The sequence below is a fragment of the Cynoglossus semilaevis genome, chromosome 10, assembly GCF_000523025.1.
Source record: "Cynoglossus semilaevis isolate Cse_v1.0 chromosome 10, Cse_v1.0, whole genome shotgun sequence".
Classification (NCBI taxonomy): domain Eukaryota; kingdom Metazoa; phylum Chordata; class Actinopteri; order Pleuronectiformes; family Cynoglossidae; genus Cynoglossus; species Cynoglossus semilaevis.
In genome coordinates this window covers 17,330,573-17,344,838 of record NC_024316.1, presented here as the reverse complement: position 1 = coordinate 17,344,838, position 14,266 = coordinate 17,330,573, and the positions used below count along the sequence as shown (strand labels likewise).

The window sequence follows — 14,266 nt, the reverse complement described above, 5'->3', positions numbered from 1 at the left end:
TTGCTTGCAACACTTTATTATATATATTTGTTGGATATGAAAACAACTAACAGTAATGGAATCACCATGTTCCCATAAATTATGCTGATTAAAAAAAACATGTATATATGTTGACTGATTTCATCCTAGAACTGTGTTTAAATATTTTATTCTATAACAATAACAATAAACCTTACACAAAATCAAAGCTCTTTAAAAAAGTACATTCGCTCGTGTACAATACATTCTTATTGGTTGTGAGTAAATACTGAGTATACTATTTCGGGGTAGTAGTTTTATTGATTTGTATGTTTGTTATTACCCGGTAAAGATTTATTCCCATTATTAGTAGTTACAGCAAGTGCAGCTTTCGTAAAACTTTAGCGTGGCGGCGCACTGGTGGACGTAGGTGATTCCCCTAAAACACTGGTAAAAATGACGTGGGGAACCACTGACGCTGTAGTAGCCAACTGGTTTGCTTTGACAGAAGTTGTAATTGATTCCTCCAGAAGAGTTAGAATCATCATCATCATCATCATCATCATCACTACTGCTGGATGTGTCATCTGGAAGAAAACAAAAAGTTGCACAAATTGATAAATGACATTACTATCCAATGATAAGGCTTAAAAAAAAAATCATTGTGAAGGACATGTTCCTACAGTCGCAGCAGGAGCATTCCTCATTGAAGATTAGTGACCCGGAACATTCTTGGAGATAGGTCCGGTCACCCCAACAGTTAAAGTAACACTGTGGATAATCAGGCACGGAAAACTGCCCGTTTCCTCTCCGATGCAGGAATTCTCAGCGCCCTCTTGGGGACAAACTGTGCCGCTCTCCTCGGCCGTGGTGAAGTTTATGCTGGGTATTCCTTATTCAAAGAGATTTCGGGGGAATAAAATGGTCAGACTTGGAGTGCAGTTTCATCAAATGAGTACAACAGCGTAGAGGAAGTACAAAAACCAACTGTAGTACATGTCAAAAATATACAGATGTGTTTGTGTGACAATGTGAGGACTAATTACCTCGCTCAGAGGTTATTTTTGTAAATTTAAAAAGAGGTCAGACGCTACTGGCGGTCCCTGAAACACACTTATAGGTCTCTGCTCTAGAAAGGCAGCAAATGTGTGATCAATTTGTGCAGCAATCTGCAAATTTTATCCCTGAAAAAAACCCTGAAAAAAACCCAAGTCTATTTCAGTTAACATTATCCAATTGTAACTTTGTCAGTGGAGGGCAATAGAACTCGATACTGGAGACACCCTATCTGTACCACTGTGTATTTACCTGCTTCCAGATAGTCATACAACTGACTGACAAGTGGGTAAGGGCCTTGATCACAGACATCTCCGTTGAAATCGTCCTGGTCCAGAGACCAAACAGCAGCTCCGCCGAATCCATAGTCGATTACAAAGGTTGCCTGTACGTCCAAAAATGTTTTGAAAAAAAAAATGAATGTGTGATAGAGCATCGACAGATTTTTTAGTTTGCTGTGGATTAAAAATGGACCTTTTTAGCAATGCTCTCCTGATTGTCATATCCAACCCACAGAGATCCTGAATAACCGTAGGGAACCTGATGTTGTTCAGACCAGGACGTGGTTAGACCGTGGGAACAAATCTATGAATGAGGGGTAGAAGTTGATGCGGAATATCCCCACGTTTACAAAAGCAACAGTGATATGAGACGATTATTGTGCTGTACGATGGGAGACTTCTTTCACCTCATAGTTGGACAAGTATCCAGGATTCCCAGTGTAAGTGCCTGCTTCTCCTGGGCCACTGATTCGTGATCCCAGCCTGTTGAAACGACTTCGAAGAGTGAAGGTTCTTCCATATGTAGTGATCCCCATGAGAACCTTTTCAGCGGATGCACCTTTGTTTTTCCAATACATCATTGAATATTCCTTAAATATAAAAGAAAAAATACAACTGTAAATCATTTTTTATACCACCTTTGTGCTACGATCTGCGTTATGACTTTGCATGCGTTTATTTTAATCACTTTATCACAGAAAAATTATGTTTGTTTTTTTTTAAAATAACGCAGCTAGTTGATTTCTTCAAGTTCCCTAATATCTGGCCCTGTAGGTGGCAATATAGTGCCAAAAGTCCATTGGCTGCAAAGATGATGTACGGGATGCATTGAGTGAAGATTTTCAAAATTCCCGACAACAGATTTGATGGCTGTTTCCAAATTGGACAACAAAGATTTTTCGTCTCACAGACACCAGAGCTAACGTTAGCAACAGTGGTAGTGGTACAGACACCAGAGCTAACGGTAGCTACGAGGGTCCTGGTAAGAGGCTTCAGGGCCCAAATGGTCGTTAAATGTTGAATATAATAGCTTTAAATGGCCTGTGGGTGTGAAGTAATCCGTAGTATAGTTTCCACTGATCCGGTCTCAATCATAATAAATTAATTAAAAATAAAGTAATTGCGATTACTTACCAACAGGCCTTATAAAATAGTACTATGTTATAATTACATTCTATAATTTAATTGCATGCCTCCTTAATTCAAATCATTAAAGTCACTGTTGAACAATTAAGTCTGACTGTCTGAGGTTTTGCTGTTTGGCTCCATACACTAATCTTCCACTTACAGCGTTGTAGCGTGCATGATTTCCAGTGTCCATGGATCCTTGAAACAACGGAGCGTGATGTCTTGTGACTCGGTCTTGCAAGTTGTAAAAGTCATGCGCCATCACGTGGATTAAATCCAGGTGCCTGGAGTCAGCGAAGGTGTTAAAACATTGACCAAATATGGTGCAAATATATTTGCAGCAGTGAACAATAGGTTTGATTACGTGTTCAGCTGCGGGACGTCATAGCTAGCGTCCATGTGGTCCTTATGACCGGACACTGCAGCTGTGAGCAGTAACCTCTCGTTGCCGCCTGTCGGTTCGCTGTCAAAGACACTTGCCATTTCCTGTATAACATACACACGTTATTTGGTTCGATCCTTTTGTATACCAAATAATAGCACCAAAACGTGTGAATCGGATCAGACCTGGCACAGTGCTGTGAACTGATTTTTGCTGTTGCTCGTGTCAGGGTATCTCCAGTCCAACAGAATTCCGTCAAAGTTATTTTCTCTCAGGAAAAGTTTCACAGACTGGATAAAGGTATTTCTGTTCACGGTGGACGCCGCCATGGTTGAGAATCTAGAAATGTTTATGGAACAGAGAAGCAGACGTGGCACTTGTTAGTAAATGCTCAGCAGATTCATAGTGTGTTATTACGTCGTTATTGCTCACTTGTTAGTATCGAAATCTGCACCACCGACTCCGAAAAGGACTTTGAGGTCTGGATTGCTGTGTGAATAAATTCAAATCAAGAAATAAATGAATTAATGATGATCAGGATCAGAAATTACTGTATTGACTCCCGGAGGTAAAATGTTAATATTATGAGATAGATAAAATACAATATATAAAATATATGAGGTAAAATGTTAATATTACGAGACACTGCTGGACAAATAAGTAAGGTAGATAAAATAGATAAAATACAATATATAAAATATATTGTATTTATATATTGTATTTAACTTTTTATTACTATTTTTTGTGGGGTATCCGATATTAACTTTTTTGCCAATATCTGATATGCCGATATTGTTCAAACACTTAATTTTGGATTCCGACATCAACCTATGTAGGCCTGGTAATATGTATTTATTTATCTGTACAAACTGTATGAGTTTCTGGGACCAGCATTCTGCATACAATCCCCTGATTATTAAAATAGATTTAAAAAAATGAGCTGGAATGCTGCCATCTAGTGACATTCACTTTCTTATACAGCCGTTTATTCCCAAAACTATTTTTAGGGCACACGTCATTTGACAGGCATTGCTTTAACAGGTTTTCATTTATGGAAAAAACAATTACAATTCTTACAGATATTTGCTAAAAATAATTATGCTAATAAATTAGATAAAAAATAGTAAAAAAAAAAATAGTAACCATGTATAAAATGCTACGCTTAAAATAAACCAATAGCGGCGGAAGAAGGATTCAGAAGACTCACCTAGTTTTTAACGCAGTTAAAGTATCAAAAAAGGACAGTTCTTCAATTGTTGCCATGACAACATTGTTCTGGATGTCACCGTAGACGGCGACCAGGTGGGTGCACAGGTTAACATCAATCTTTGAAGCGTCAAACTGTGCCGGACCTGCTCTTGATCTGGACGCCTCGTCCACATAACACATTAGATTGAAGGCAGAAGCTGCAACAAGAAAGAAACACCGGATTACAGTTGTAGCGATCATGATACTACAGTACTCTTCAATGTTCAAGGGTTGTTTTTTTTAGATTGATTGGGTTTTACTAATGCAAAAATGTGAACTCACCCAAACTGGTGAAAATTAGGCAGAGAACTACAAAGGAAGAAAATGAGTCAATATTTAATTAGAAGTGCGTCAGTAATCATTTACTGAACATTTAGTCATGTTCATCAATCCTTTATGATGAAACATTTAGTCATGTTCATCAATCCTTTACCTGTTACTTGAATTATGTTCCTCATATTTTACTGTAAAGACAAAATAAAGGCACCTTAGAAAATACGGTCAGAAAAAAAAAAGCTCAGTACTTCAATAACTATTAAAACAGTCTTTAGATGAATCCTTGATGTGCTCAATATAGAAAGGGAAACAATACTAGATATTTAGGGTGTGGTAAAGGGACTGTCAAGATGAGTAGTCATTATTTTGTCTCCACACTAAAGTACAGCTCAATACAAACAAACAAAAGAACACATTGTGTTTGGCTCCTACTACCTTCGACTCAGGAAATTAAATAAAAATAATCTTAAAATAATCCCGTTTGATGAGATCGCCGACAAACACTTCAAGGGCTTCGTAGTACCATTACTGTCGCCTACTTCAAACCCATCATCCAAATTCTGCCTGTCTCTACCAACAAGATGGAGGGTCAGAACCTCGTTTAAAAAATGGCTGAGGTCAGATAATACAGAAGGTGTCGCAGTCGGACAGCAGTTGGTAAAACGTGCACAAAAAGTTGTTAAATATCACGAGGAAAAATGTAATCCTTTATGAATAATGTTAAAAGTTTCTTCCTGACTTTTACAGATTCACAAATTCAAATTTATACTAATAATAATAATAACAAATTATTTCCCTTGCTGTTACCCAATCAATCAACTGGGGTTCACTTCGGGAACTGCTGACTAACTTAAACTTAAACTAACTTGTTTTTTATTAGTTACAGTAATATACAGGATACATTTTTTGGTCATATTTCAAAATTTAGGAATTAATTAGGATGGAGATTAATTATAATAAATCTCTCTCTCTCTCTCTATATATATATATATAACCATTTATGTTAATATAAAGTGTGTATATATATATTTATATATATATATACATATACATATACATATATAGATATATACACAGTCAAAAAAATTAAAATATATATATGCTGTGAAGTGTTTGTATAAAATACTTACAGTATGTGGTTGACAACAGGCTCCTCTCACTCCTTATGACAATGTTTGGCATCACAGGCTTAAATAAGGCAGGAGGAGAGGGTGTGGCCTTGTGAGGTCTAATTAGTGGCGGGGGAGGGGGATCATTTGGCTCAGGTTTGTTAACAATTGCCAATGTTTTTCAGTTGATTTGGCTGTGGATGATTTGTTCAACTTTGATCATCAGAATGACAAGGTGCGGAAAAGGTGCAGCGGAACCAATACACTGTGATCATCACTAATTAGTGATGTCATTTTCAGAGACGTTTGGATAAAAATTGAAAGAGAGGAGATGGATACCCAGTCAAACTGACCAGTGGTAGATAACAGGCAGGAAACTCTGGAAAATCTAAGTGTTGCGGGATCTCATTTTCACGTTGTGAAAGTGAACCAGACACAGAACTCCAGTTTACATCATTACTTGAGCAGGTTATGCTTCTGGAGTTTCTTTAGAATGAGCAACTCAGAGGCGTCTGTTCTCACTCCTCCCAGTTTATTGTCTCCTAAGTTTTATGGAAAGGTTCCTCACATTGTCACACCCTTTTTTATGACCCAGGTATTAATATCCTCATTATAGGATCTTGTCTGACTACTTAAACACCTCTGACGGTAATTTTGGCTTGGTAATTTTGGCTTGGTAACTAAGCTTAGTTTTTAATCTGTCATTGCTTTTTTAGCAGGCTGTGGCAGATACTTAGGGGATTTTCAAGCCTGTTATGATGAAAAAAAAAGGATCCTTATGGTTTCATGTCTATTTTCACTCAATTAAAGATTCAAAACTAATATATTTTCTGAATTAGTGTAGAATCAATTGGCAGACATTTTAAGAACACACTGTAATTATTTTTTTTTTTTTTATAGCTCAACAACAGTGCTTCAAAAACGGGGAATGGTTCTTTGAAATGTATTGGAGATCTTTTGAAGTCGTCATTGTGAAATTTTTTTTCTTTTGAAGGAGATCTTTTGAAGTCGTCATTGTGAAAAAAGTCACGACATCTCCTTTGATCAGTTATGTGGAACTGTAAATGAATGGTTTCTCAACGCATTTCTGCGCCCGTGTCTAGACACAATTATTGGTTATATAACAACAAATATCCAATAACTATGATTATAATTACCTACATTCGTAGGTGCGTGTGTCAGTTTATAGCTTTACCTATGACGCAAAGAATTAAATTTTCCATTTATCATTGCTGGAACACAGTCAGTGCACGTCCTATCATCTGAACACACTCACCCAACTCAGGTTGAGACTGTTCAGGCTGCTGCTCAGTTTTCCCCTCATCGTCTTCTCAGCCGTGGCCTCCAGACGACTGTCCTCATTATGAGGAATGTATTGTATTTATTTGATCTAAATATGTTTCTTTAAATTGTATTTTAAAATATAATTAAAATTAAAAAATTGATTTTTACTTGGATTTTTGTCCATTTCAACAATTACCTTGATAGATCGATAAATAGTATATTTATCAGTATCACTGAACTATAACTCAACATCTACTTCAATATATTTTATATCCTGAGTTTCTTTATGTTTTGGCACTGTTGTCACAGCAAGCCATTAATTTGCTGCCGGTAAAGTCGTCTTCTTTCTTCCTGTTGCTCAGCTTTATTTGTTCAGCTCTTTCCCGTTCTTTAATTATTGTTCAACATCCTGATCTCGTCTGTTTCAAGCTCTTATGATTACCTACCTCCCTCTGCTCCCTTACCTCCACTTCCCCTCACCCCTCTCTGTGAGTATATCTCTACCAGTCTCCAATGCCAGTTTGTTCTGGAAGCGATTCCCAACCTCTGTGCTGCGGCACAATAATCTATGAAAAGGGATCACCAGGTGTACCATGGGTATTTTGTCCAGAGAGTATTATTTATTTACTGCAAAAACAAAATTGCCTTTGGCATTGCAACAGCAGCAGGCAGAACAAGTGAACACTCTTCCACCGAGTGGAAAAGTGATTCAGAGCTGTTGAAGATCTTCATGTGTGCCTTTCTTCAATTCCTTTGAATAAATCAACGTTGTGTTCGACCAAACAGACCCAGGTTTCACATAAAGTAGATTGAAATTACAGGATAATTATATGTAATTACATATAGTTTTTTGGCATATTTATGTGAAGTGCTTTTTATATTTTAAAATTACAGCTAGGCAATATATTGAGTTTTTAAGATATTCCAATATCATTTTTATACGATAAGACATGAGACTATGTCGTTTAAATGTCGTTTAAATCCATATTTGCACTCTTGACCTAAAATGATGACAGTTTGATTTATAAAATGTCCTGTTTGATTGTTTCTGTCCATTTCACTTCATTTTGTTCGTCTTCAACTTCACCCTGTTCAGTCTCTCCCGCTCTTCACTTACTCATACTCACCATACCCGTTACAACAGTGCATTCCTAAAAAGACATTTCTGTGTACTTTGCAATACTTGGCTTGTCTTTCATTGTTACTATCAAAGTAGAAACATCGAGATAATATTTTCGTTGTCCAGTTGTCCATGGAGTGAAGTCCAGTCACACCTTGCTGATGCCAGCTCCACCATCATAATTAGCTACTTGTTTTTGGATTAATGGACGACAATGGTGATACAGTTTATTACATGACTCAGTTTGAAAAGGGTGGAATTCTGTCTTACCAGGTCAGAGAATAGTAGTAGTCTGCCCAGAGTGGAGGAGTTTAGGCATTTCATCTTTTTGCTCATGACATGATAGGAGATGGATGGACTGACACCATCCGCCGTGATGACAGACTCTGTTCCAGTCATTGTAAAGAGAGATTGGTAGAGGCAAGGCCCTCAACCTGCGGGATGGGGTAACTTCATTGCCTATAGAATCGGGTATCTGATGCAAGCAATGACGCTGAGTCTCCTCTGCAGAATGGTTGGACTCAGGGATGGAGACATCCAGACATTCAGGAGCAGCTCAAGGTGGATCTTTTCCACCCATTACATTGAGAGAAGCCAGCCGAGGTGCTACGGCATCGGGTCAAGATGCATGAAGATCCATGGGAGATGTTCAAGGTATGTCCATCTGGATGGAGACCAAAGACGCTATGATTTCTCCTTGATCTCTCCTTGCTAGTCTGGGAATGCTTAAGGATCCTCATAGAAAGGTTGGCCGGATACCTCCCCCTCCCCCACCTCCTGCTCTCCTACAACCACAACCCAGGAAAGTTGATACTGAACATGTCTGGTTAGGGTCTCAGTCACCCATCATCCTATCCATAAATAGTCACATCGTGGGCAACTAGATGAAGTAGGTTTCTTGAAGACGTTTCACCTCTCATCCAAGAGGCTTCTTCAGTTCAGTTGATACTGAACTGTAGTAAAATGTAAACACGTGACCATAGACGAGTTTAGACATTACAGGTTGAAAAATGAAGGTATGTTACTTTTTTTTTTTAATTTACAGGGGTCCGTCCCTCCTTCATTTTGTTGTGACTTAGACATGTGCTCAATACCAGCTTGACAAGTCCAGTTATGAAACATCCCTGATTCTTTTGTTGATGACAATACTTGCAGTACTTTTACCTCAACAGAGCTTTGAACAACAGCATGTTGAAATCAACCAGTGTGTTGTTTTGTGAGATTTAGGATTTTGAATCATTTGTGCACCTTAAAATAGGATATTTGGTGTAAAATGTACTCATGGTATATTCTGTTTTAATTATCCTTAAAGGTAAACATGCAGTTCCAGTTCTCAGTTCTATAGTGGTACTTGAGGTAATCCTTTTCAGCAGCATCAAAGTCTCTGCTTCGTCATGTAGACTCATGTAGACTCGTAGATTAAATTAAGTAGGTCAGCGATGGCATCTGAACGGGACGTTACGTGAGCTGTTGTTTTCTATTTTCTGTGTGAATATTGTTTAGTAGAACGTATGCCACAGTTCTGCTCGTTCTAACTGATTGAGATACAGTCGTAAGTAAAAAATCCTAAGACTGTTTTTCAATAAATTTATTTTCATAACAACTTCCATGTAAGTCCTGATTGGTCAGCCTGTGGTGTGGCGGCTAACATACAGTATTATGCTTGTGATTGGAAGTCTGCCTAAATACATCTCACAACGTAGACCAAAGTTGAGGCTAGCGTTCCTGTTTGTCAAGCCTCCCATATACTGTACAGGGAATTGTAAAGGAGTCAATTTAATTGACAAGACACCATATATTTAATATCATATCAGTTAATTAATGTAGGTCATATTCGAATAATTGCTGCCTAATTAAGTCAGCTTGAAAATGTCGACTGGTGAGAAAATGATTGTTGATGAAAGCAAAAGGCTGACAGAGCGAAGCAGTAAGTTGGCTAACTGGGTAACCTCAATATCACATCTTGGAAAACCTAGCCAGAATTTGTCTACTGGAATTTTTGGGCACATAATTCATAGTTCTGAAAAATCGGACACAAATTGTGAAACAACATCGTCTTCTTGTCTGTGGTCAAAAGTGGTCCACAAATGAATGCTACTGTTCTTTTGAAGTTTCTTTTTAGTTATTATTACTTTGTTTGGGAAGCCTGTATCCAACAAGAAGCTCTTCGTATTAGTAAGTACCCTTGAAGTACCTCTCAGTTTCAAAAAGGTTGTTAACCGCTGATCAATAGTGATATGTCAATATGGAAACCGTGATTATGGGGTGTCCAAAACTGACCACCCAAAATGGATGCAGACAAAAAATAAATAAAAATCACAACCTCTGTATCATAAAACAGAACAATAGCAACAACCAAACAATAATGTTGCTACCTAAACTCTGGATTAGGACTAGTCTGATTGTCTGCTATGGCATGGTTGGAAGTTGTGGACCCAAACATGAAAGACTGGGCCAAACAAAGGCACAAGTGCGGTTAAGCACATCGGCCACTGCCACCGCAAATATATGCAAGTCGCGGCCTCACGCAGTGGATAAATCAAGACATCGGCGTTCTTATTCTTATTCTACTACTCATGCCTGGTTTGATTTGAATAAATCGACAATGCTAGCAGGTTGGAGACATTTAACATGGGGTAAGAAGACAAGAACAAGGCTAACGATACAAGCAACTTAATCAACATCTAAAACCTGCTTTAGCAATGAATGTGCTAACATCTTAGCATTGAACAGCCCGCTGTCTCTTTTCTTTCAGTTACATTCTCCTTTAACATAGATATTATAACACAGTTTTTTTTTTATTGTAATGCACCAGTGGTGGAAAATCTCTGCTCATCTGTTCAGGGGTCATGGTTCCGCAGAAAGTGCAACTTCACCTTTCTTTATTTTTTACTTTTTCATAATTATTTCTTATTGACTAACAAAATGCCAGTGTCAATGGGGCTTTTTTGTGTCAAACAGAAAAATGTATTTTTCATTTGTCATAGTCTTGTCAATGAGAAGAAAATAAAACTTTTTCCTGCTCGTTGTCCTCACTGCACTGTCCTCACCCGTCTCTCACAGAGGTGTGTCACTTATTCAACACTGTCTTTCAGTTTCAGCACATTAATGATACACTACCTAAATAGGTATTACTGGTGCTACTCACAATAGGCAAGTACACAAATAAACAAAATATTCATAATTCATATTGGTTTGGGGTCAGATTAGAGACTAGCAAAAGAATTTAGCTACGACTATAATTTGTACCAGTTATAGTTAAGGTTCACCGGCTAAGACATGTGCTCTGTCCGTGTGAGGTGCTCACAAAGTACAAAAAAAAACATTGTATGAGTGTGTTTCTGGAGAAAGGGAAAGGGAGACACAGGGAAAGAAAGAAGGAGAGAAAGCGGGGAGGAGGGAAAGCCCATTTAATGAGATCCAGTTAGGCATCATTCTTTAAATATAATTTGTATTAATCCTTGTACGTCATACTAACTACAAAACATACCAAAAAATGCAGATCAATGCTAGATCCAAACAATGGCATATAATTATGTCAAATGTGTCATGTCGTCCAAACGTGTCATCATGGTCACGGCATCATCAGTTGAGGTGAATTTCATGAAAACCAAGTTATCTTGGTGTTGGTATAGATGGAAATACATATTGCATTCGTATGAAACTGTTTGTCCTGTGAAACGAACCCAGTTGAATGGGTGGTTTGTCGGAGCTACTTAGCTGATTTGTGTTCAGATCGCCAAACAGGATAAACAAGTAAGGCTCAGGATGAAAGAGAGAAGCAAGAACAAGCAAGAACAAGAGGATGAACACTGACTGAATAAACAATAGACAAATACATTTCATTCTGTTCTGTCAAATAACTGTTGATCTGCAAGTGACAAAAAAACAATAACATAAACCAAACAAAAACCAAACCTGAGCCACACTCATCTTTGTCAGAATTTAAAAAGCTGAGATTGGCTGTGATACAACCAAATTTCACACAAGTTTGTGTTCACACTTGTTTCTCCAGTGAGTTCCAAGTTCGCATTGGCCTGAAATGTATTTTGTACTTAATGCAAAAAAAATGTTTTTATTAAGGTTTTCTTTTGTGTTCCTCAATGTGAAAGTGACAAACAAACAATTCAAATCTCTTCCACTGGGTGGCAGCAGATAGCTACAGAAAACTAAAGAAACTCTTGGCTCGTTGGTAAGATGTCTTTAAGAAAACATAACAGTTTCCCTCTGAATGACTGAAAACATACATAAAATAAATTACATAAAAAAGATTCGGATCAAATATTATGGGCTGCTTTGATATATATTTATGAATAATAAAAACAGCTTTGTTTTTAAAAAATTAAACAATGAAATTCTGTGAAAACAGAATAGAACATTTGCAGTGCATGACCTGCTTTAAGTCGGTTCAAGAAACAGAATTTCTGATTTCTTGTACTCGCACAGATCACAGAGAAATTATGCCAGTCGGCACTGCTAAGTATTTATATATTTCTTTAAATTATTGTTTTAATTGTTTGGATTATTTTTGTTTTAAGGGCCTCACAGCAACTGGACAGCCTTCATAGCCCGAGAGAGCTTCATTGACATTTAGCATCAGCTAGCACTTGCCTAGTTAAAAATCACAGAAGGGATTTGTTTATGAGTCTATGATTCTTTTTGTCAAGGAAAAATCTATATATATGAGGCAATGTTTCATATTTCATCAGTCATAAAAGCCCTAAACTCATAATTTGTAACGACACGAAAAACCGCAACACGGTTGACAAGTACAAGCAAACGATTGACGCGGTTCTTTATTGACACCACAAGATGGCGGCCGTGACTTTTAACGTTGCTGAGGGTGACTACACAAGGCAGAAGAAAACAGGTTTAGATGTGATATCGACATTTTTACTAAAACCTCTGAAACATAAACTATCGTTTTAAACGTCTTCTTGTCCTGAAAAGCGAATGTTTCTGACTGTGAGAGAAAACCAGAGAACACACCGATAGAAAAAAAAAATCCCTACACTAGCAGGACACATGATGGAATGACATTTCGGTTTGCCGGTGAGAGACATTAAAATTAGCTCTTTAGCTTTGGCTCCGGATCGTTAACTGTTTACATTAGCGAACAATGTGACAAGCAAGTGCAGCTTCCACTCACATGTAGTCCGTTAAGAGACTATGACTAACCTCCGTAAACTGCTAATTTCCTGCTGCAAATGCGTCAACGTTTGACCCCGAAATTAATGTGACCTAATGAGAAGTATTTAATTAATTTTTGATGACACCCAGGATTTTTCTCCAGTCCATCACATGGACACATTTTCAAGGATTCAAGGACTTTTATTGTCCGACCAAACATGAAATGGTGCAAGGTTGCACACACATCTCAATCATTTACATTAACCTTCGTCTGTGTGGTCAATTAAGAATGTACAGGGAACCTTATCCTCCATGTTTTTGAGCGAGCTACCACTAGGGGGTGCCCTCCCTTTTTAAAATGACTGCCCCTTTTTGGTCCTACGTTTTAAATTAACTTGTCAATTTTAACAGCCCTAAACTTCTACTTACCTAAGACGTGAATCCTTATTTTATACCTCTACAATACACATTTTTGATAGGATTGTGCAGGAACAACCACACACAAACATGCACACTTGAAATGTTTTGGCAAAGCTACCTTGTGTTTACTTGTTTGTGGAAACCCAAATTGGTGTTGTTGTGGAACTGTTTCTGTTATAAAACACTGTAATGGAACAGACACATATGTCTACCATTATAATTAACTTTTATTGACTCATAGTTGACAAAAGTTTTACATGTAACATTTGATTGTTTAAAAGTCATTTAAAAAATTTAACAGAAAAAGGCTGTCATTAAGATTAAATAGAAATAGTGGAAATCTGTGACACCTCTGTCCAAACTGAAGACAAATAGTTGGAAGTTTACCGTAAGATGGGAAGAAAATACAGATAGATTTCTACAGTGCCTCTCCTCCCTCACCCTCTCCCAGGGGTTGATGAGATGACATTGATTATAATGTTTATGCATCAATCATTTCATGATGGACCACGTCCTTTACCCAGGTCTCCGAATCACCAATAAAACATTTATTAGTACCATACTAGCCATGACCAAGTACAGCAGGTGCAAAATGTACCCCAGACTAAGCCAGAAGGACAATTCTTTACATAGGTGTAGCTATTATGACATTGGTAGAAAGAAGTTGGAACGCCTACAACAGCATAATAACCATTGTATTTGTCCATACAGAAGTTTGTGTTGATTAGGCTCTCAGTGGTTGTGGTAGTTGTGGTGGTGGTGGTGGTGGTAGTGGTGGTGGTGGGACCAGTGGTGGCAGCTGCGGTGGTGGTGGTTTGACCAGTGTTGTCAGCTGCGGTGGTGGTGGTTTGACCAGTGTTGTCAGCTGCGGTGG

The 14,266-nt window shown here is 37.8% G+C and overlaps 1 protein-coding gene across 1 annotated transcript; it reads right to left on the bottom strand.

The window, feature by feature from the left end:
- LOC103385340 (chitinase-3-like protein 1) lies at positions 1-5,489 on the bottom strand. Its single transcript, XM_008319201.3, has 13 exons — positions 5,460-5,489; positions 4,487-4,517; positions 4,336-4,362; positions 4,013-4,211; positions 3,238-3,294; positions 2,991-3,144; positions 2,788-2,909; positions 2,584-2,707; positions 1,703-1,885; positions 1,489-1,599; positions 1,267-1,399; positions 642-850; positions 1-545 (listed from the first exon to the last, which is right to left on the bottom strand). Exons 2-12 carry the CDS (start codon positions 4,509-4,511, stop codon positions 672-674), a joined length of 1,314 nt encoding a protein of 437 aa, XP_008317423.1. The 5' UTR covers positions 4,512-4,517; positions 5,460-5,489; the 3' UTR covers positions 1-545; positions 642-671.
- Positions 5,490-14,266: the final 8,777 nt, after the last annotated feature.